This window comes from Staurois parvus, unplaced genomic scaffold, assembly GCF_062004578.1.
Source record: "Staurois parvus isolate SC_StPar_1 unplaced genomic scaffold, SC_StPar_1.0 ptg000548l, whole genome shotgun sequence".
Lineage (NCBI taxonomy): Eukaryota > Metazoa > Chordata > Amphibia > Anura > Ranidae > Staurois > Staurois parvus.
In genome coordinates this window covers 9,442,280-9,467,475 of record NW_028318344.1, presented here as the reverse complement: position 1 = coordinate 9,467,475, position 25,196 = coordinate 9,442,280, and the positions used below count along the sequence as shown (strand labels likewise).

The 25,196-nt window shown below is 41.5% G+C and overlaps 1 protein-coding gene across 2 annotated transcripts in view; it reads right to left on the bottom strand.

Annotated features, from left to right (window-relative positions):
- The window catches only part of LMTK3 (lemur tail kinase 3), a 181,856-nt gene that overhangs the window by 50,057 nt on the left and 106,603 nt on the right, over positions 1–25,196 (bottom strand). For both annotated transcript variants that reach the window (XM_089690991.1, XM_089690992.1), the window contains exon 7: positions 4,910–4,997. In XM_089690991.1, coding sequence (XP_089547117.1) covers positions 4,910–4,997 — 88 coding nt within the window. The remainder of the gene's footprint in view (positions 1–4,909; positions 4,998–25,196) is intronic.

Here is a 25,196-nt window from a genome sequence, read left to right as displayed (position 1 = left end):
CTCCATGCTCTTGAGACTGTGTTGGGAGACACAGTAAACCTTCTGGCAATGGCAGGTATTGATGTGCCATCTTGGAGGAGTTGGACTGCCCGTGCAACCTCTGTAGGGTCCAGGTATCGCCTCATTCTACCAGTAGTGACACAGACTCTAACCAAATGCAAAAGTAGTGAAAAACAGAAAAGATGAGTAGGGAAAAAAATGTCAGTGGCCTCCACCTGTAAAACATTCCTGTTTTGGGGGTCGTCTCATTGTTGTCCATTTAGTGCATCTGTTGTTAATTTCATTAACACCAAAGCAGCTGAAACTGATTAACAACCCCCTCTGCTACTTAACTGACCAGATCAATATCATGGGAGTTTAATTGACTTGATGCTATACTCTAATTAAAAAGTGTTTCTTTAATTTTTTTGAGCAGTGTATTTGCAAACCTACCAATTACACTCTAGGGCTCGTTTACACCAGATGCAGCCAGGTGCATTTTAAATGCAGTAAAAATGCATATGCAAGAATCCATTCAAATGTGCCTACTTTACATCACTGCAGTGCTTTCATGTGCGTTAAAAAAAAGTACAGCACGCTACATTTTTCCTCACCGTAAACACAGGGCAAGCGCCAATGAAAGCATGCAAACATGTTTCAATGCAACCTAATAAAAATAAATGAAAACATTATTCCAAAATTGAACTGGCAACTCACAAAAAATGCACTGAAAAACACTCTTTAATGACTGGCATAGTACCACTGGATTGGTGTAAGACCAATACGGTGCCTATTGTTAAAAAGTGATCAAACCTTTACCAAGTAATTATAGACCTGTTAGTTTAACGTCTATAGTTGGGAAGATACTGGAGAGTTTAATAAAAGTCCACATAGATGAGTACTTGCTGGAAAAAAAATATTTTAAGCAACAGACAGCATGGATTCATGAAAGACAGAAGTTTTCAAACAAATCTGATTTCTTTTTATGAGGAGGTGAGCAAACCCTTGGACAGAGGGGTGGCGGTGGATGTGGTGTACTTGGATTTTGAAAAAGCGTTTGACACAGTTTCTCACACATGGCTAATGTGTAAGGTAAAGTCTACAGGCTTGGAAAAATCTGTATGTAAATGGATAGAAAACTGGCTAAAAGATCATATTCAGAGAGTAGTGGTTAACGATTCATACCCTGAATGGTCTAGGGTTGTCAGTGGTGTACCACAAGGTTCAGTGTTGGGACCCTTACATTTTAATACATTTATAATTGATATAGGGTCTGGGATTATAAATCTCATTTCAGTCTTTGCAGATGACACCAAGCTGTGCAGTGGAATAACGTCCTTACAGGATGTCTTCAACTTACAAGCCGACCTCAATGCACTGTGTAATTGGGCAACTATGTGGCAAATGAGGTTTAATGTTGATAAATGTAAGGTTATGCACTTGGGGGCTAAGAATATGCATGCATCATACATACTGCGGGGGGTACAACTGGGGGAATCAATGGTGGAGAAGGATCTGGGAGTTCTGGTAGATCACAAGCTTAATAATGGCATGCAATGCCAAGCTGCGGTTTCTAAAGTGAGCAAAATCCTCTCTTGTATTAAAAGAGGTATAGACTCCAGAGAGAGAGAGATATCATTTTACCCTGTTACAAATCATTAGTAAGACCTCATCTGGAATATGCAGTTCAGTTTTGGGTACCAATTCATAAAAAGAACATTGGGGAAGTGGAGAAAGTACAGAGAAGTGCAACCAAACTGATAAGAGGCATGGAGGAGCTCAGCTATGTGGAAAGATTAGAGGAACTAATTACATCAGAATGTAGCAGAGATGAGTTGTGAGAGAGAGAAAGAGAGAGAGAGAGAAAGAGTTTTGTGTATGTGTGTGTGTTGCAGAGTTTGTGTGTGTGTAGGGGGATGCAGTATGGTGGAGCATGTTGTGATATTTATGATGGAGCATGTTGTGATATTTATGGTGGAGCATCCTGTGATATTTATGGATGAGCATACTGTGATATTTATGGTAGAGCATCTGTGACATCTATGGTGGAGCATACTGTAATATTTATGATGGAGCATCTGTAATAGTTATGGTGGAGCATCTGTGATATTTATGGTGGAGCATATTGTGATATTTATGGTGAAGCATACTGTAATATTTATGGTGGAGCATCTGTAATATTTGTAGAGCATACTGTACTCTGACCTTGTGCCATGTCTGCAGTCTCTGACCCTTCCCTGTACTAACGGCAGTAACCTCTAGCAACCAATCAGTGAGTGTGGACCAGTTCTTTATGTTTATGTTATTAAAGGTTTTTTAAGATAAGTCTGTGTGTGTGTTTATTTGTTTTTTGGGCTGTTGGGGTGGAGAGCATAATTGTATGGGGGAGCCCAAGAAAATCTCAGACTCTATTTAACCACACCCTCTTTAAGGCATGCCCAATATTTAGTAATTTAAGCAACACCAATTTATACTTTTATCTCCAGGCTACACCCACAATTGATACCCCACCCATAATTTACATTTTGCTCAGCCTACGCTGGCTTTCTAGACATACAATGAATAAAAGTGTCCATAACATTTTTTTTAAATGTTGGCAACTATGCGTTTAGCAATGTTTTCCTAACATTCTTTTTTTTGTGTTTAGGAAAAGTAAAGTTGACAGCGTCCAGGAGCGATGTACCGCAGCTATCTGTACATAAACACAGTTAATCACAGTACAAAAGAAAATAAGTAAACAGTTGCATTAGAAAAGGCAAGAATTTACTACCGTAGCTAAATAAAGCTGCATGTAAACGTACAGAATCACAGATAAATGCAATGTACAAACGTGAGTGATCTCTGTGCTAGGAGTGTTGGAATTTCAAAATAAAAAAATATGCATTTACAAGAGGCAGAACAATGGCTCATATGAAAGAGGCCTAACAGTATTTTCAGAATATTTGTCAGGACTTTTAGAACTCTTAGGGCTCTTTCACATGGGCGATCCGATCAGGTCTGCCTGTCTGCTTTTCAGGCGGACCTGATCAGAAGGTCAATGCATTCCTATGGACAAGCAGACATGGACAAAAAGATCTGTCCTCTTCCATATAGGCGTATCGGATCGGAGTATCGAGATAGTAGGGTGTAAATGGACAGCAGAGTTAGTTTACTCCCAGGCACCCATAGAGCAGAGCGGGCTCTCTCCGTGTCTTCTCTGCAGAGACTGAGCGGACACAGATGTGTCATCCTCCCACTCTGCTCTTATCAGCAGGGAACCTGTGAGCGGATTTCTTGCTGATCGTAACAGAATCCATCCCATGTGAAAGTGGCCTTACTGTTAAAATTCCTGCCAGGTCTTTCAGAATCTCTACCAGAGCTTCCATTCACATAATCCCAGTCAGGACTTCCATTGGTTCTTGCTAAATCCCTGCCACTTGCAGTGTTCCTAATAACGATGTTGTGTGTGGTCTCTGACCAGTAGGTTATTTAAGCTCTAGACGTTAAAGTGGCTGTCCTTGTGTTTTATTGTTAGCCACCTGAGAGCTAAAGATCCATAATACTTACGTGCCAGTTGGCTGTTTGTTGACTCCAATGAAAAAAGGGCATCCAAGAGGCACTGGAACTTTGATATGAGTCCATATTAGCACAAAGTTGCCTGCTTGTTGTCAGCCTGGATTGACCTAACTGCTGTTTTTCTTGCTGCCTGCCGAGACCTCTGCTGGGACCTCACTACATTATTGCTTGCTGCCTGTATATACCTGCTTGAACTACTCTTTTGCCTTTCTCCTTCCTCCACGCCTGCCTGGACCTGGCTGTTTTCTCTTCTGCAGCCCTCTGAACAGTCTTGGCACCATAAGCTTTCCATTTTAGCCACCCTCTTGGTGAGGCAATCCTGAGGAATATGACCTGGTGTCAGTCTGCCGCAAAATAAACCAGTACCATTAGTGTCCCAGGCCCATCTCTACCATCTAAAGCTCTAGTGAAGACCAAATGCCCTTAGATTCCATGTTCTATCTGCATATTCAAATGCATGGCCCAGCTAGCTTCTGTGAAAAAATAGAAATACTGTGGCTGGAGTGGGGCAGATGTTGGTCAAAGGGGAATAACATAAGAAATCATGAGTATAATGACTGAGGATAAGAATAATGAATGCAATGTTTAGAAAACAGTGTTTAAATATATGTGCACTGTTGTTAAATAAAATATATATTGATGGTTACCAATTAAACCATAAACTATAGAATCAAGCTTTTTTTATTTTCATAAAACTCTCTTGTGAAAGTTAAATTGCAAAAGCAGTAGCAGACAGCTGATGACATAAATCAGAACATACCTATCACTTGATTAGGGAGAGATGGTTAGTGCCTAATCTCTGTTATGTAGGAGTAGATAAACCACAGTAGACTTTAGGTAGCAAAGGTGGGACAAATTCTAGCAAGAACAGGAAGACAGTTTATGCTGCTGGCTACCAGCTATTAACTAGGTTTAGTGGTTTTATTTTCTTCTCCGGTTCAAGAAATATGGACCCTAGTTGCCCTCCATACTCTTAAGAGCCCCCATTACAGACGTAGTATCTATGAGTCTTCTGGACTACAGCATGTCCCCTTTTCTCTGTAGATGCTAATGGAGAAGCCATGTACTTGCAAGCCTGTAAGGGGGTGGCTTCTTCATTATTGCCCATGAAGAAAAGGCACTGCATGTGCAGGGCTTAGCATCTCCCTACATCACCACCCAAACCACTGAAGATCCTGGCTCTATGGTTCAGGTAACCTACTGATCTCATCTGTAGTGGGAGCTATTAATGGCATAAAGAGGTTGAGGGAGAGTAGTTAGGGCCAATGTATTAATAATTACATCACAGTTCACATGTAAAATGCAATCACAGTTGAACTCCCAAAAGGGCAACGATTCTCCAACCATTTAGAATGAGTGTATGCTTTGGGCTTACCAGCTGACAGAACTCCATGATAAGGAGAAAAGGGATGGTCTCTGTGCACAGTCCCAGGCATTGCAGAATGTTTGGATGTTGGAGGCTTCTGAAAAACATGAAAACATACAACTCTCTGTATTACGTTTATTAAAACAACATGAAAACATTTTATGGCACATTCTTGTAAATCCCGAAATGGGGGAAAACACAGTAAATACATCAGTACAGTAGATCACAAATATACACTAGTTTTTCTCAGGAGAAAATGGTTTAGGGTCACATTTAGTTTTACACATTGTTTTAAACTTAATATACAGTATTTTAAACTGCTAAACATTTTTTTTATATAGACCACTCTTGTGCTTTTCTTTTTGAATGTTGATGGGTGAAAAATTCCAAGGCAATTATCTTACCAGCATGTTTTGAATGTGAGAGGAAACAAGGGTACCAGAAAGAAACCCACATAGACATGGAGAGAACATATGAACACCATGCAGGTTGAATTTCTGGTAAAAAGCAAGCCCTGGATTCCAGCACTCTACCCTGATAACCACTAAAACAATATACTGCTCATAGAACAGAACAATGGCTCTACTAGCACATCTGATGATTATACACTTGTATGCTTCATTTACCTGATGTATATTTGCAGGCTTATTTAATAAAGCAAAGAGCAAAGGACAAAATGTCCATGACGATAAAGCAGAATTCATCAGATTTCATCAAAATTAATTCTGATGGTTACCGTGGATTGCTGACCTTCACACATGTAGCCAAGCGCTTGGGCTTTTGTGCTTTTGTTAGAATGTCTCTGTATAATCCTCTGCCAATTCCCCCCCCCCCTTCCTGGCTCCACAGCATCAGCAATACCCACAAGGATTAAGGACTGGATGATGCAGCCACAGTGAACCGTGGGAAATGGAGTATCTCCAGCGAGACTTTGTCATTAGAGAGAGGATGAGGCTGTGAACTACAAGGCCCAAAAACACCCTGTCAGAGGAGCAGAGATGAGTGAGTTTCCTGGGTTTCTGAGGGAGAGATAGGTCACTTTCTACTGTGAACAGGAGTGGTGCACACCCCTGTGCCTCTGAGTGTGTGTGTATAAACTCCACTGATAGCCTGAGGACCAGAGTGTGGGACTGAGCTCCTGAGAACTAAAGGAATGGATTACTGAGGACTGGAGTGCTCTTAAAGCAGAGTCAGAGGGATGGCAGGCAGGCAGGCAGACAAGTGTTCAGAACAAGGTTCACTTTATTGCCAGGACTGGTGAGCCACTGCTGTGTGTGATTATTACCACTGCTTACAGATCAAGACAGGAGACTAATGTATACTAGGAGCCTTAACCATTGTATGCAGAGCCAAGTAGATGGTAATTAAGTGCACCATCCTACAGACTAGGCCCCACTATTTAGTAGGCTGAAGTTTACAGGTCAAGATCCTCAACAACTGCCCCCCAAGAGTACCCCTCTAAGGATATACAAAATCTAAATTCATAGGAAAATCTGAGACACCTATTGACTGTTGAATGAAGAGGAGCTACTGTGAATTTTCTTTATTACTGTTGATCTTATTCACTGTTAAACCTGCTTGCTCTTTATATTGTTTATTGTGAATGTTGTTATTGCCTTATTATCGCAGTGAATTAGACTAAATTACTAGGCTATCACCTAGTCTTAGGTCAGTTTCCTGCATGCAGTTTCTCTACCTGCTCTCTGATACTGATGTATTTCCATTTACGGTACGTTGCCTTGTAGCAATATACAGTGCCTTGAAAAAGTATTCATACCCCTTGAAATTTTCCACATTTTGTCATATTACAAGCAAAAACGTAAATATATGTTATTGGGATTTTATGTGATAGACCAACACAAATTGGCACATAATTGTGAAGTGAAAGAAAAATAATAAATGGTTTTCAAAATTTTTTATAAATTTACTATATATTTATATAGTTACTTGGCAAAGACTTTGGCCGCTTTTTAAATATAGATACCACATTGGCCTTACGCCAATCCAGTGGTACTATGCCAGTCATTAAAGAGTCCTTAAAAATAAAAAAAAAGGCTTTGAAATTACAGAGCTCAATTCTTTAACCACTTGCCTACCAGGCACTTATACCCCCTTATTTACCAGGCCAATTTTCAGCTTTCAGCGCTGCCGCACTTTGATTGACAATTGCGCGGTCATGCAACATTGTACCCATATGAAATTTTGATCATTTTTTCTCACAAATAGAGCTTTCTTTTGGTGGTATTTAATCGCCACTGGGCGCTTTACTTTTTGCGCTATAAATTAAAAAAGTGCAAAAAATTTGAAAAAAATAAAAAAGTTTCTTTGTTTCTATTATAAAATTTTTCAAACAGGTAATTTTTCTCCTTCACTGATGTGCGTTGATGAGGCAGCACTGATGGGCACTGATAGGCGGCACTGATGGGCACTGATAGGCAGCAATAAAGGGCACTGATAGGCAGTACTAATGAGGTGGCACGGATAGGCGGCACTGATAGGCAGCACTAATGAGGTGTCACGGATAGGCGGCACTAATATGCGGCACTGATAGGTGACACTGATGATGGGTACTGATAGACGGCACTGACTGGCATCACTTCTGGGCACTGACTGGTGGCACTGACTGGCACAACCGCTGGGCACTGACTGGCAGCACTGCTGGGCTGCACTGGTGGGTGGCACTGGTGGGTGGGCACAGGTGGGTGGCACTGGTGGGCACAGGTGGGTGGCACTGGTGGGCACAGGTGGGTGGGCACAGGTGGGTGGCACTGCTAGGCACAGGTAGGTGGCACTTCTGGGCACAGGTGTGTGACACTGCAGAGTGGCACAGGTGGGTGCACTGCTGGGCACAGGTGGGTGCACTGCTGGGCACAGGTGGGCGGAGCTAGTGGGCGCACTGCAGGGCACAGGTGGGCGGAACTTGTGGGTGGCACTGCTGGGCACCGATCATCAGGGCACTGATCATCAGTGCCCTGCTGATCGGTGCCGATCCTCGCTCTGACAACTGCCGGTTCTCGGCAGTACTTTCCTCACGATCTGACAGCGTGAGGAAAGTGCAGCCGAGAACCGGCACTTGCATTTCCCTGTGATCAGCATGTCATTGGACACCGCTGATCACGTGGTAAAAGGCCGGTATGATTGGCCTTTTACCACATCTCGTGATCAGCTGTGTCCGTAGGACACAGCGATCACGGAGATCGCCGGGTGCGCGCCCCCTGGGGCGCGCAGGAGAGCGCGTTCTGGGGGGACGTCATATGACGTCCACCCAGAACTGGCTGGCCGCAGTGCAGCCGTCATTCGGCTATCTGCGGTCGGCAACTAGTTAAGGACCCGGGTGCCATCTGGTCCAGGTGCTTCATTCACTTTTGTTCTGTCTAAATATATCTGGACCATATCACTTTTGAGCCATTGTGGATCATTTGCAGCTGTGTCAATGTCATGCCCATTATGGACATGAGCTCCATCATGCTCCTTTGTATACACAGAGCTAAAGAAAGTATTTAATACATTTGCCGTCTCTTTGTCCCCAGTCACCCACTCTAGATTATTTTGTAAAGAGCCTACATGCTCAGACCTGACCTTTTTACTATTAATATATTTGAAGAATGTTTGGGGGTTTGTCCTACTATCTTTTGCAATCTGTAGCTCGTTTTGAATGTTTGCGGCGCTGATTTCCTTCTTACATATTCTGTTAAATTCCTTTTAACAATTAAATGATGATAGTGTCCCTTCATTGTTATATTTGTACCAGGGGCGGACTGACAACTCATGGGGCCCCCAGGCAATAGAGGATCATGGGGCCCCTGTGTTCTTGCCCAAGCTCAAAAAAGGCTATGAAAAAGGTACCAGGGGCATCTCATGGGCCCCCTACTGACCCCGTCAGTCCGCTCCTGATTTGTACAAGCTCTATTCCTATTATTAATAGCTTTTTTAACTTTTGCTGTGAGCCACATAGGTTTTATTTTTAGCCTTTTAAACTGACTGCCAATGGGAATATTTTTTGCAGTGTGTTCACATATGGTTTTTTTGAAGCATTCTCAATTATGTTCTGTGGTCATTGATTCCAATATTCCCTCTCAGTCTAAGTCTAGAAGAGCAACCCTCATCCTTGGAAAATTTGCTCTCTTAAAGTTGAGTGTTTTTATCTTTCCAGTATGTGCATGTTGTTTTCAGTTAACATTAAATGAAATCATGTTATGGTCATTGCTTCCCAGATGTTCCTATATATTAATATTAGTAATAACCTCTGCATGGTTTGAGATTACCAGGTCCAGCAGAGAATCATTCCTAGTCAAGGCCTCTATGAACTCTACCATAAAATTGTCTTGTAATAGGTTTATAAATGCTTGCCCTTAAACTGTTTCTGCAGTGCCATTACCCCCAGGATTGACCCGGGGTTGCCAAAATTTGATACAGAGCAGTCAGAAGGGGACAATGAAAAGTGGAACATTTCAAAAGGGATCTCACTATGATTGGTCCTGAGGGGACAGAGGAGAGCGGCAGAAGGCAGTGGGTACCCCAGAAGTAGACCGTGAAGCAGCTAGGGAAAGAGCACACTACTTTTGAAAATTGCTAGGAGACTGTGACTAGACAAGACCTAGTGAGCTCAGGTTGGCAAAAGTTAATTTGTCCCACCATGCACCTTTGCTAAAGTGCTGGCCAAGAGTGAAGTGCACAGAGAACTAATCAGAAAGGCTGCAACTCCTTGTGTTCCTCCAGAGAAAAGTGAATGTGGAGGACTACTCCAGTTCTCAATGCTACAGAGAGTTGTTCAGAAACAAGTGGCTTTGGAGTATGGGTATGAATACCCTTACATTCCCAGAGAGCTTATGGAGAAGATTGAGACATGTTGGCAGGGTTTGGTGTGATCAGGAAGTATAAGAATACCTCAGTGCCCCAAACCCAGAGGAAATCAGAACTCCCCTGTATCCTGGCAGAAGTCCCTAAATCTCACAGACAGTTGGAGGTTGGAGAGGTTAATCTACATGGACAAAGTTGTTGGTAAAGAGGCTGGATGCAGGGATCAGGAATGACAAAACACATCTTGGGCCCTGACGGGAAGATGGTGCAGGCCCCTGACCCGAATTTTCTCTTCTTTTTTTTTCGTCCATCCTTCTGTTGTTCATGCTTTAACAGGCTATTAATACAGTTTGCTGGCCATTATGAAAATTCAAGTTCAAGAACTGAACTCTCAACTGTTGCCTAAAGCAGGGGGCAACTTGGAAATTACGGCCCATGATATGCTCGCATTGCTCATGTTTGTTTTTTCTTCAAGAAAGGAGCCTAGTCACAACATTGTGGCTAAGAAGATTGTAGCCTGTTGGACTTTGGTGCTACAAAGTCAACACAATACTTTAAGGTGGTGCACACAAGTTAAGGCCTACAGGACTTTGGTATACAGAGTATATAACCAGTAAAAATAAATAAATAAAAGGAGATAAAATACCTTCTCTTTCTCTTTCCATGTAGCAGAGACTATCTGTGGTCAAGCTGAGTTGCACTTTAGCTTTAAAATCTCACAAATATATTGAGTTGTGGTTATTGTAATACTTTTCTGTGTCACTAGGTTGTGGCACAGCCCTTATAGGAATTTGTACATGGACTTGAAACATTATACCTTAGAGCTATGTAATGGTCCAGCACCAATTATGTATTGGAGGATCATCTTTGCAGTGATTATGCTCTAAATCTAAGATTATGATGTGTATTTTGTCTGTTTCATTTGTTGCATTTGCAGAGGGAACAACAGCAAGAGATCTGTATTCAAGGGAAATTTATTGCACTAATTTGTGTATCGATTAATTGGCTATTAATGTTTAGTTAGTGGTAAGGCTCTACCTCAGATAGGCTGTTTATAATATGTTACTCTGTAAGAGTACCTGTCACATGGGGACTGATCGCCTAATAAATATAACTATAACTGCGCACATCACCAAAAATATGAAACTATATAGTAATATATCTGCTAGTGCATTAACTTTATTCTGTGCACATCATATACTGTATATACAATGTATAAATCCTTGTGCTATATACACCATATAAAAACTAGTGAGGACATTCAATCCCAAAAAACATTAGTTCATAATGTCCCAATTAGTGGAAAAAGGGCTCCTGCTCCAAATAATTTAAGTATTCCACTTAACAGTGCGGTTTTACATGATGGGATTCTCTCTTCTTCTTTGAGCAAACCTGCCTGCCATTACAGTACAGCACTGAAAGTTCTTCGTAGTGGAAGAATATTCATATCAATTGAAGGGGCTGCCCCACAAGCGTGGTTGACCACACTAGAGATAGTTGGTCATTTATACAGGGTTAGTTTGAGTTCATGTGGGGCACAAGAGCTCTGTCAAGTGGAATACTTCAGTTATTTGGAGCATAAGCATTTTTTACACTAATTGGGACATTATGAACTAATGTTTTCTGGGATTGAATGTCCTCATTGCTTTTTATATGGTGTATATAGCACAAGGATTGATGCATTGTATATATATATGCTGTGCACAGAATAAGGTTAATGCACTAGCAGATATACAGTATACTATATAGTTTAATATCTTTGGTGATATGCGCAGTTAAAGTATTCTTTATTCTTTGTGTGGCACATTTGCACATATTATTAACTGCAGCAATCACTGTTATATAGGGACATTGTGTTTAGGTGTATCCAAGGCACAGAGGTTATATCTTAATCACTGATATTACTACTGTACAATTACAATTTAAAAATGTATGTGGAATGCCACATATATTGCTGTATTAACTATAGTTACTGTTTACCCTGTGTACCTTACTCATCTATTGTAACAGGATACTCCGCTCTTGGGCTCAAGAATGTTTTGGCGGTTTTCCTGGCCCACGAGGAGAGGGCCAGCTTTTAAGAGGGTTTGATGTAGCACTCTGGCCTAGTCAGGCTAAATTTCATTTTTTGGCTTCACTGTACTCAGTGATCTGTTTTTTCTTTTGGTCTGGTCAGGTTTTCCTAAGGTCAGTGGATGACTATTTCTTTCTGCTCTGGAAGAAGCTTTCAGAACATAGAATGGGGAGGGTGGCAACTACTGATTTATGAATATTTATCAGAACCCAACCAGTCCCTGGGGAGGGGTTGCCCGGAAGGTGGCTGAAGAAGTGATACATTTTTGGGAGTTCTGTTCATAGTATTTATGTCCTGGAACTGCGCCCCCTGTGGCCCCTGGGATGCTACCTGTGAGTTGTTGTGTGGACCTCAGCAGGTGCTGGGCTGAGGACCTGGAGAAGATATGCTAAAATAATTTTTGCTGGAGGGCACCATCTTGGAGTCCAGTCTGAAGAAGGTTCTTTGTCTCCCTCACTGAAGAGTGTTGTGTCGAAGCTGGGAGTCAGACAGCTGTCCTAGACAATGTGAGCAAGACATGGTTTAGGAGTGCCAAGAGTGGTTAAAAGGATTTGAGTGCCAGAAGTTTTTGGATGGACTGCCTCTGCTCTTACAGAGAACTAGAATTACTGGCTGTTCCCTATTACCTCCAGCCAAGGCTGTTTCAAGAAGATTTTGTAATATGTTTGTCCTCCTGTTTCTGCTAACGTTTTGTATACTGAACCCGTAAATACCCTCCTGTTCACGATTCTGCAAATAAAATACACAAAAAGACATCCCCTAGACCAGGGGTCTCCAAACTATGGCCCTCCAGGTGTTGAGGAACTGCAAGTCCCATGAGGCCTTGTAAGACTCTGGCAGCCACAGGCAAGACTCCCAGAGGCAGAGGCATGATGGGACTTGTAGTTCTTCAACTGCTGGAGGGCCATAGTTTGGAGACCCCTGCCCTATACTGAGCCTGTTTTGTCAGTGTGCTGGAACTGTGATTGTGGCAGCCAGCCTTCGTACTAATAAGGGATACCTGGGCACATTCTCAGCATCACCTTTGAGGGGCAGCGCAACGCACATCATCATAGCTCTTATTACTCTAATTAACAAACTGGTATAGCTACATACTGTGGCACAGGTCAAGAAACTCAATTGTTAACTGGAAAATTAAACGGTTGCCATAATTACATAAGATAAATAATACTTTTCCTGTTCTTTCAACATTTTCATCTATTCCTGAGAAAAACAAGTCTGCCAGCAAAGATCTAGGTCACACTTCCATTATGGGTTGGAACAGTACTGATTAGTGTTTGAGTTTGTACATGGATTACCTTAAAAATTGAATACGTTTTTTTAAGAATATAAATTAATTTTAAATTGGCACTAATTCACTTTTTATGGCTTTAGAGTAGTTTGAGTTCACCCAAAACCTGGATTTCCTGTCCCTTTGTCTACTTGTACAAATGGAGACAGAACAATTAGAGCAGTTGATGGAGGACACAAGCCCTTCTTACCGTAATCTATAGTATAGTATCGCTGCCTCTTCTTTGTACTAACATCCCAATATTCATACAAAAAGGATTACAAAATAAAAGTCGGACTTTACTGATACCAAGGAAAACATCATTTATACCAACAAAAATATTTGTTTTTATTACAATATTAAAAGATCAAAACTAACAAAAATCATTAAAAACATTCCAAAGTCATCACATAATTTTATGGATCATTTCTTCAAATCATATAATTCTTTATTTTCAGTAATCCAAAGAGGTCAATGTGTTTTGCATATCTGCTTCCTCAGGACTCTTGATTGGAATTTACAGCAGTATGACCTGACTATAAAATGTATGTTTTTGATAGTCAGGTCATACTCCTGTACATTCCAATTGAGAGTCCTAAGGAAGCAGATAAGCAAAACGCATTGACCTCTTTTGGATTACTGGAAATTGAGAATTATATGAATTGAAGAGATGATCCATAACATTTTGTGATGACTTTGGAATTTTTTTTATAAATTTTTGTTAGTTTTGATCTTTTAATATTGTAATATAAACAAATATTTTATTGATATAAATGGAGTGTTCCTTCCTTGGTACCAGTAATGTCTGACATTTATTTTGTAACCCTTCTTACCCTAGTGTAAATACATTGCTTTCATGTCACCTGCTGACATCAATTGAAATAGGACAATATTAAAGCATATGTCAAGGCAAAAAAATACATGCAACAAATCTCTGCAAAACATGCAGATTTGCCAATGTTTTATTTATTTTAACAAATACCTGCTGATTTGCCAGAAAGACATCTAGCTCCAATTGTGAGCTAAAGCACACAGCATTTTTGTGGATGAGTGCTGCCAGGCCCATTAATTGCTACACTACTCACCCACATCCACTGTCTTCTTATCCACAGCATAAGTACTAATTGACTTGTAGTCCAAGATAAGAACAATGAGGGTAAAATAGATTTTTTACGACAACAAAGGAAGAGAGCAAAGAACACAGGAGAGCTCTGAATTTCTGGCAAGATCAACAGTTTTTTTGCACTTTAGAATTATAGGAACGATACCCTGTGTGGCTCTGCAGCAGCTGAAAGCAAGTTTCTCCTCTCTCCCTTCCTCCAGCTTTCAGTTGCTGGAGGGAGAGGCACACAGGGCATCCTTCCTGTAGTTACCCCCCCCCCCCCTTGGTACCAATTCCCCTCCCTGTCCTGCCCATTTATGATTTCCCCTGCAGGCTGCTGTGTGAATCCCCCTGTGCACCGCTTCTGGCTTTCCTCTTCTGCTGGCTGCTGCAGGTACACAGGGGGATGTTTAGGAGAGAGAGCAGGAGAATGGGCCGGTAAATCGGTAAATGTGTTATTTACCGGCCCCTTCCTTTAGTGAATGAACACAGTGAGTGATCACTCACTCACTGTGTTCATTCATAACTGAAGCATACTAAGCTATGTCTTGTGCTCATTCACCAGCAGTGCAGCTAATGCAGGCCATAGATGGGGAGAAAAACGGCAGATTTTTCTTTTAAAAAACGAAAATTCGGTCGTTCAAGCGGCCGACGTTGCCATCAATGGTAAAAAAAATCGGCCGATTTTCATCCCTTCTACAGCCAGCAAAAAGTGTCCCTGAAGAGAGCTCTGCTATTTCTGACAGTTCCTTGACATTTACAGCGGTTGAAACATTGTATCTATTTATTTCCATTTAGGATACAGATGTTTTTATTCGGAAACAAATAGATACAATGTTTCAACCGCTGTAAATGTCAAGGAACTGTCAGAGAACTGTCAGAAATAGCGGAGCTCTCTGCAGAGACACTTTTTGCTGGACTGGAATTATTCTTATTTTCATCCTACTTCTTCTTCTTCTTCTTCTTCTTCTTCTTCATCCTCATCCTCTTCTTCTTCTTCATCCTCATCCTCTTCTTCATCCTCATCCTCTTCTTCATCCTCATCTTCTTCTTCTTCATCCTCATCCTCTTCTTCTTCATCCTCTTCTTCTTCTTTTTCATCCTCATCCTCTTCTTCATCCTCATCTTCTTCATCATCATCATCCTCTTCTTCTTCATCATCATCCTCTTCTTCTTCTTCTTCTTCATCCTCATCCTCTTCTTCATCCTCATCCTCTTCTTCTTCTTCATCTTCTTCTTCTTCTTCATCCTCATCTTCTTCTTGCTCATCCTCATCCTCTTCTTCTTCTTCCTCTTCATCATCCTCATCCTCTTCTTCTTCATCATCATCCTCATCCTCCTCCTATTCTTCTTCTTCTTCTTCTTCTTCATCATCCTCATCCTCTTCTTCATCCTCATCCTCTTCTTCATCATCATCATCCTCATCCTCTTCTTCTTCATCCTCTTCTTCTTCATCCTCATCCTCTTCTTCTTCTTCTTCTTCATCCTCATCCTCTTCTTCTTCATCCTCATCCTCTTCTTCTTCATCCTCATCCTCTTCTTCTTCATCCTCTTCTTCTTCCTCTTCTTCATCCTCTTCTTCATCCTCTTCCTCTTCTTCTTTTTCTTCTTTTTGTCTTCCTTTTGCAGGTCACTGCTCATGCGCAGTTTTTTTATCGGTAAAAAATCGGCCGATTCGCCCACTAATTGCCGCGAAAATCGGCCGATCGGCAAAATCGGCCGATTTTTTTCCAACTTTACCGGAAAAAAAAAACGGCCAAAATACCGAAAATCGGCCGACCAAATCGCCCACTAACGATCCGAAAATCGGCCGATTTTATTTTCGGCCGAAAAATCGGCCGATTTTCGACCCATCTATGGCCTACATAAGGCTGCAGAGAAAGAAACTGAAGAATATATGTCCTAAATTCCTTTCTCTATCACAAAGGTGAGATGTCAGGGGTCTGTTTAGAAAATTATAAAAAATAACTTATAACAAAATTTGAAAAATCATTTTTAAAAATTGTAAAAATTCACACGGGCTCATACAGTGTGAATGACCAGTTTGTGCAGCTGGATCTGCCTGTCACTCTATAAGGATGCAGTCCTAATTTGAAAAGTGTTCAGGTGTGGATGAGTGGCCCTGAATACACACTGTCTGTGTTTGGGGCCGTACACCTGCACCCACATGCCTGTCCAATTAGGACCAGCTGCTACATCCCCATAGCATAACATAGGCTGCCTGCACACAGCACATTTAAAAAGAAAAAAACCCAAAACAAAACAAAAACAAAAACACACCAATTCACACTGTACAGTCCACAGCAGCTATGAATGAGCCCTAAGACCTCACTTACGCACAGAACTTTACTTATTAACTCAGTACAGTGTTATCTTTTAGATTTAGCAGGAATTTTGTAAGTTATGTTATGTTTGTGTCCACTAATAATGATTTTAGTGTATTTTTAGTGAAAGTATCGTTTTGATATTTTTTGGGAGGGCCTTTCAGGTAGACTGTAGGGGAGTCCCATTATTTCTAACAGCAGCCCTGCCATGACAGGCCCTGCATTTTGCAAGCACCACCTGGGCTGGGTGATAGGATTAATAGCAGGTGCCAGGCGCAGTCCTAATGGTAGCCTGGTACATGCTGATGTAGGGCTTTTGCGGAAGCTTGGGGCTTTGTAGCATTGGGCCTACACAAGTACGTCTTTTGACCTCAGGGCGCATGCTGATGCACGGCCCATATGAAAGCCTGGCAAATCTAATGCAAGGTTTTTGCCTGCATAACTGCGCCCTTTCACCTTAAGGTGCCCTTAAGGTCCACCAAATCCTCAGCACCAGACCCATGATGCTCCTAATCCAGCCCTGGATGCAGACCCTACATTTTCCTTATTGGAACACTGCAAGTGCATCAGCTGTGTAATAATGGGAAAGTCACTCCCATTCAGATTCACTTTGCAGACAACAAACAGCTTCTACTTTAGAACAGAAAAAGGTAGGAATCTGCAACAAAGTTTTTTAAAGTCCTTGCAATGCACATTGATCACCCAGGCGACATTGCTATTTTTAAACAAAAGTGGAGTCACTCTTTACATCTATCACATTATAGGACTATTAGGTAGACTGAGAAAATGGAAGAGCTGAGATCTGAATTAACATGTTGGTGACAAGCTTACTTTAATTGTTAATTCCCAGAGTACCATAGGTCTGTTGTACCTAACTGTGGGAAAGAACAATCCACAGTTATCAATCACAAATATACTTGTAGAGATGTGTTGGTTGCTTTAAATCTTAAACAGCAGTTGCAAAGCATTTTTTTTTCTTTTCTCTCTTTGTGAGTGACAGACAGGAAAAGCTGGACTGTGCTCTAACTGGTTGTTGCTACAACTGAAAAGGATCCACCCATAGCAGCACTGTTTCAGCTGAACTTATGATTGGTTGTGGAGGAAAGGAGAGAGGAAAAAGGAAGAAGCACATGTGGGGAAGGAGACATTTTGAGGGGACCTCATGGAGCAAGGGCTCCTGGTGTAAAGTCACAGAGTCTCACTCTCTGTTGTGCTAGAGCCCGTGGGTTGGGCTGGGAGTGTGTAGCAGAGGAATTGTTGCAGGAGGACAGTGTGCAAATCAAGGATTGTCCTGCCTGACACTCAGGATTACAGCCACTCAAGTGCATGTGTCTCTCAAAGTCTGGAGCTGCTGAAAGAGAGAGGATTTCTACTGCTGCCTAATGCTATCTAGAGGACAATCCAGAAACAGTGAGTACTCTGTGATGAAAGGGGATTTTGATATTGCTGCATTTGCTGTTCATCTCTGGAGAATGGTCATGAGAAAGTCTGCTCTCTAATTCTCAGAGTGACACAGATCTTGGAAAGCCCAAGCTGCTCAGAATTAGCTATTCCTGCTGCTGATTGATTAGAGAACTCTGTCTCTGTATATTACTGGTTTGTCTCCTCAAGACTTGTGCTGTGGCTGAAGAGTGTGTTTAGTTCCAAATCCCCACAGAAGCTTGCTGCTTTGAATATACTGAGCAAGTGTCAGTATATCAGGATTTCACCTGTATGGTAAAGATTTGTTGAAGTGTTGTTTTTCTTCTATTGCAATGTTCATTGGAAGATTCTGCTTAAAGGAGACTGTGCTATCCTGCTACCTCTGGATTACAAATACTCTCCCATGCAGAGAGTGAGCGCTCTTCCATTGATTAAAGGGCCCCAACTTTGAGAGACTTTAAGTTTCATCCCACTGGCGAGTGGTTAGGTAGGATATTTCTGCTCTAGATAGTATTGCTATAGCAAATGTCAATAAGCTGCTAAATCTCATTAACAGTTATTGTTTCATGTGTCAATGTCACTCTCATATGTCACCCTAGTCAGTGTGATACTAGTCAGTTTTTGGAGAATTTGGTGAGTGAATTGTGACTTCTTACTAACTGTGTTATGCAAAGCGGTATCTGAGTTTTATGTACATTACCTGTGTTAAATCAGCTAGTTCTTTTTCAGGGTTTGTCTTCTTCAATAAAACCCATAAAAAATATTCTCAGAGTGTCGAAGTGTTCTGGGTATAATTGGAGGTGTCACCAGATTCAGGTGGGAGCTGAACCTATATATCTAGCCAAGCATCACCCAAGGGTGTGCTACATACTATATTGCTGTTAGTTATTTGAACTGATGGACCTCATAATTTGATTGGCAGCTAATCCAGATACTGCATTCTGCGCAACCCAAAATTTTTAGCATTGATATAAAAAAATAGCAAATACAAAAAAAAGAATATAGCACATACAATTGCGACACAAGTCATATCGTGTTATTAAAAACTACCTTTCCTTTTCAATACTCTCAATAGGAAATCACGTCTAAAGTGATGCAAACCCTGCAATTTTCCTAATTAGAGCCCTGCAAGTGCAGCAGCTGATTGATAATTATGAATTCACTCCCATTAGATTTACTTTCCACCTGGGCACATGGATAGCGCTTTCTTCAGAATAACAAAAAGTAGGAATCTGCAACATGGTTTGGTAAAATCCTTGCGATGTACATAGATCACCCAGAGAGGAAGGTTTTTTTTCCTCAAAAAAGCAAAGCAACTCTTTACGTGTTTTCATGTTAAATAATTGCTTTTTTGTTATAGTTCATGCTTTTGCTTGGCAGCCAAATCATTTGCATGCAGTGCTAATTTTTTTTTCTAGGAGAATGCCCCTTATATATAGCAGAGGAGCAGAAGCCTGCTTTGACCTCAGTCTCATGAACCAAGGTTGAGAAGGGATCAGAATGGCTTTTCAGATTATACCCATGTAATGCACAGGTGGATTTGGGCTGTTCTGGTTCTAGCTTTTTGCTACTAAATTAGTAAGTAAATGATATACTTATTATTTTGGGCTGTTTTCTATTTCATGATAGTAATAATTATTAATGCTTTATACTAATAGTAACATACATTGTTATACAAATATACAAAACGGAATAGCAACTACACTAATCCAAAAAGGAAGAATAATAAAAAACAAAGTATAAAATTTGCAAATAGGGTAGACCAAACTAAAAGGTAAATAAACCGCACATAAATATTTAAAATATATGATGAAAATACATATCAAAACCTCAAGCAATTTGTATACTTAAGTCAAACATGAACATTTTGAATTTAATACGACTGTATTACTGTATGACATCTATGTTCATTATAGTGTTCATTGTCTACACCTGGCCGGAAAAACCAGGGCCAGTGCTAGACTAGTTTGCACCTTAGGCAAGACCAGCTACTTGTGCCCCCCTTTCCTAATAAAAATGAAAAATAAAATTTTTTAAACTATAGAATATATTATCAACAAAACCTTAAACTGCTAAATTTCTTTTAATTTGCAAAAATAAGCACCATAAGATAGCTCAGACAGATCCCAGGCTGGACTTCCCCAAGCAAAGGGGGGGGGAGAGATAAAACACTGTAACAGCAGGCAGCCCAGCCCACACACATAGAGAGAGCACCTTAACTGAGCGATCCCACACAGTGACAGATCTGACACAACACAACACACCACTACCAACTTTGACACAGATCAGCAGGTCCAGTAGGCACTAGAAGCGCAGGCTGTGGGATCGTGATGATATCATCACTCACTGACACATTACACAGGTGATGAATGGCCGGCCGGGTCACACTCACACAGCCACAAGACATCAGAGTCAGACATTACCTTCCTCTGCACGCACAGCTCTACCTCTGCTGATGAATGGAAAGAGAAGGGCTGGAACTCCACAGTGATCAGCAGCTGCCAGCCGGTTTGCAGTAAAAGACTTAGTCTGAGAGGAACAATTGAAGGAGCTGCAGCTCAGCGCTACACTGGCTCCAGACACTCAGTATCCTCTGTCCTTTCTGCCTTGCCCTCTGCCACCCCTCCCCTCAGCTGAAGGATCATTCATGACATGGTGGCATCCCAGAAAGAGAGAGTGCCAGCCTGTGCTGCATCCAGGTGCCCCTAAGTAGCAGTGCACCTTAGGAGGCTGCCTAGTTTGCCTAGTGGGAGCATTGGCCCTGGGTAAACGCCTAACCTTCTCTGTGAATTAGTCACAGCCTCAGCTACACATGGGAGTATGAAAGTGAGGTTCAATAAGGTATAGAAGTAAACAGTTCACATAGCTTAATGACAAGCTGTTCACTTTATTCATCCAATCTTCTACAAAAAATGTCTTTTTCAAATGTTCCTTCTTTTCAATGTAAACACCAGTTCACCTCATTTATTAAGCTAAGTGAATATTCACTTTGCAAAGTAAATAGCCTCTACTCAGTCCTCCACTACTTTTTCTTTTGTATAAATCTACTCTGTCACATAATGCTGGAACATCAAGAAGCATGATTTCGATACCTGGCCTGCATCTTTTTTAGGGGGTAATCAGGAGAATTTGGCAAAATATATATTAGTCAAAATCAAGATGGGTTTTAGTGTTTTTTTTAAAGTGTTACCTTATAAAGTGTTCACATTTACCGGTTTGGCAGGCACTAATAGGATTGATAAAAAAAAAATTAAAAAAATCAAATAATGCACAGCAAACAAAATACCACTTCCACTGTGCGTCAGTGAATTAACCCTAATTAACATAATATAATGTAATATAACGAATTACTTTGAGGTCATTTTATATGCAGGTATAGTGAGCACTTTCATAAAAAAAAAATGGAATTTCATTATTATGTAATATATCAGCATTTTGTAAGATTTTAAAATGACTTGTTAATGTGAATACAGAATACATTTTTTGGAGCCACAAAAACATGCATGTCTGAATAACATAACATAGAAAAGACAGATTATTCACATTTCTCAGTAATGTAAACATTAGAATTAGAGATGAGCGAATCGAAGTATCCGAAGTGGAATTCGAGTCGAATATCGGAAAAATTTCGATTCGTGCCGAATCCGAAAAATAGCCTAATTCGGACGCGCGAATCGAAATTTTTCAGAAAATGGCGGCTGACATGTGCGGCGACGGAGCGGGGATGTCTGGGAAGGCGCGCAGACAAGGCGCGCTGACCCATAATGCATTCCTCAACTACATGTGATCGCATCAGCCAATCAGCAGCCAGCCAGCCAGCACTGTGTAATGGTCGAGCTATAAATAGCGGCCATTTTGGAATTCTTCATTTGCCTGCAGTTATTGAACAGAGGCAGACCGCTCTGTACTAGGGACAGGGACAGAGTTAGGGCCACAGAAACGATAATTGGGGACAGAGAAAAGTTACTTAGGGACAGAGAACCATTACTCAGGGACACAGACTTGTTAATGAGGGCCACAGAATCGTTACTTAGGGACAAAGAAACGCTAGTTAGGGCCACAGAATTCATAATCAGGGACAGACAGAATTGTTACTCAGTGCCAGAGAATTGTTACTTAGGGCCACAGAAACGTTATTAGGGCCACAGAATTTTTACTCAGGGACAGACAGAATTGTTACTGAGTGCCAGAGAATTGTTACTCAGGGACAGACAGAATTGTTACTGAGTGCCAGAGAATTGTTACTTAGGGCCACAGAAACTTTAATTAGGGCCACAGAATTTTTACTCAGGGACAGACAGAATTGTTACTGAGTGCCAGAGAATTGTTACTCAGGGACAGACAGAATTGTTACTGAGTGCCAGAGAATTGTTACTTAGGGCCACAGAAACTTTACTTAGGGCCACAGAATTTTTACTCAGGGACAGACAGAATTGTTACTGAGTGCCAGAGAATTGTTACTCAGGGACAGACAGAATTGTTACTGAGTGCCAGAGAATTGTTACTCAGGGCCCCAGAAACTTTACTTAGGGCCACAGAATTTTTACTCAGGGACAGACAGAATTGTTACTGAGTGCCAGAGAATTGTTACTCAGGGACAGACAGAATTGTTACTGAGTGCCAGAGAATTGTTACTTAGGGCCACAGAAACTTTACTTAGGGCCACAGAATTGTTACTCGCACAGACACAGAATTGTTACTCGCACAGACACAGAATTGTTACTGAAGGCCACAGAACTGTTACTTAGGGCCACAGAATTGTTACTCGCACAGACACAGAATTGTTACTCGCACAGACACAGAACTGTTACTGAGGGCCACAGAACTGTTACTTAGGGCCACAGAATTGTTACTCGCACAGACACAGAATTGTTACTCAGGGCCACAGAACTGTTACTTAGGGACAAAGAAACGCTAGTTAGGGCCACAGAATTCATACTCAGGGACAGACAGAATTGTTACGGAGTGCCAGAGAATTGTTACTCTGGGCCACAGAAACTTTACTTAGGGCCACAGAATTTTTACTCAGGGACAGACAGAATTGTTACTGAGTGCCAGAGAATTGTTACTCAGGGACAGACAGAATTGTTACGGAATGCCAGAGAATTGTTACTCAGGGCCACAGAAACTTTACTTAGGGCCACAGAATTTTTACTCAGGGACAGACAGAATTGTTACTGAGTGCCAGAGAATTGTTACTCAGGGACAGACAGAATTGTTACTGAGTGCCAGAGAATTGTTACTTAGGGCCACAGAAACTTTACTTAGGGCCACAGAATTGTTACTCGCACAGACACAGAATTGTTACTCGCACAGACACAGAACTGTTACTGAGGGCCACAGAAACTTTACTTAGGGCCACAGAATTGTTACTCGCACAGACACAGAATTGTTACTCGCACAGACACAGAACTGTTACTGAGGGCCACAGAACTGTTACTTAGGGCCACAGAATTGTTACTCGCACAGACACAGAATTGTTACTCAGGGCCACAGAACTGTTACTTAGGGACAAAGAAACGCTAGTTAGGGCCACAGAATTCATACTCAGGGACAGACAGAATTGTTACGGAGTGCCAGAGAATTGTTACTCAGGGCCACAGAAACTTTACTTAGGGCCACAGAATTTTTACTCAGGGACAGACAGAATTGTTACTGAGTGCCAGAGAGTTGTTACTCAGGGACAGACAGAATTGTTACGGAGTGCCAGAGAATTGTTACTCAGGGACAGACAGAATTGTTACTGAGTGCCAGAGAATTGTTACTTAGGGCCACAGAAACTTTAATTAGGGCCACAGAATTTTTACTCAGGGACAGACAGAATTGTTACTGAGTGCCAGAGAATTGTTACTCAGGGACAGACAGAATTGTTACGGAGTGCCAGAGAATTGTTACTCAGGGCCACAGAAACTTTACTTAGGGCCACAGAATTTTTACTCAGGGACAGACAGAATTGTTACTGAGTGCCAGAGAATTGTTACTCAGGGACAGACAGAATTGTTACGGAGTGCCAGAGAATTGTTACTCAAGGCCACAGAAACTTTACTTAGGGCCACAGAATTTTTACTCAGGGACAGACAGAATTGTTACTGAGTGCCAGAGAATTGTTACTCAGGGACAGACAGAATTGTTACTGAGTGCCAGATAATTGTTACTCAGGGCCCCAGAAACTTTACTTAGGGCCACAGAATTTTTACTCAGGGACAGACAGAATTGTTACTGAGTGCCAGAGAATTGTTACTCGGACAGACAGAATTGTTACTGAGTGCCAGAGAATTGTTACTTAGGGCCACAGAAACTTTACTTAGGGCCACAGAATTGTTACTCGCACAGACACAGAATTGTTACTCGCACAGACACAGAATTGTTACTGAAGGCCACAGAACTGTTACTTAGGGCCACAGAATTGTTACTCGCACAGACACAGAATTGTTACTCGCACAGACACAGAACTGTTACTGAGGGCCACAGAACTGTTACTTAGGGCCACAGAATTGTTACTCGCACAGACACAGAATTGTTACTCAGGGCCACAGAACTGTTACTTAGGGACAAAGAAACGCTAGTTAGGGCCACAGAATTCATACTCAGGGACAGACAGAATTGTTACGGAGTGCCAGAGAATTGTTACTCAGGGCCACAGAAACTTTACTTAGGGCCACAGAATTTTTACTCAGGGACAGACAGAATTGTTACTGAGTGCCAGAGAATTGTTACTCAGGGACAGACAGAATTGTTACGGAGTGCCAGAGAATTGTTACTCAGGGCCACAGAAACTTTACTTAGGGCCACAGAATTTTTACTCAGGGACAGACAGAATTGTTACTGAGTGCCAGAGAATTGTTACTCAGGGACAGACAGAATTGTTACTGAGTGCCAGAGAATTGTTACTTAGGGCCACAGAAACTTTACTTAGGGCCACAGAATTGTTACTCGCACAGACACAGAATTGTTACTCGCACAGACACAGAATTGTTACTGAAGGCCACAGAACTGTTACTTAGGGCCACAGAATTGTTACTCGCACAGACACAGAATTGTTACTCGCACAGACACAGAACTGTTACTGAGGGCCACAGAACTGTTACTTAGGGCCACAGAATTGTTACTCGCACAGACACAGAATTGTTACTCAGGGCCACAGAACTGTTACTTAGGGACAAAGAAACGCTAGTTAGGGCCACAGAATTCATACTCAGGGACAGACAGAATTGTTACGGAGTGCCAGAGAATTGTTACTCAGGGCCACAGAAACTTTACTTAGGGCCACAGAATTTTTACTCAGGGACAGACAGAATTGTTAC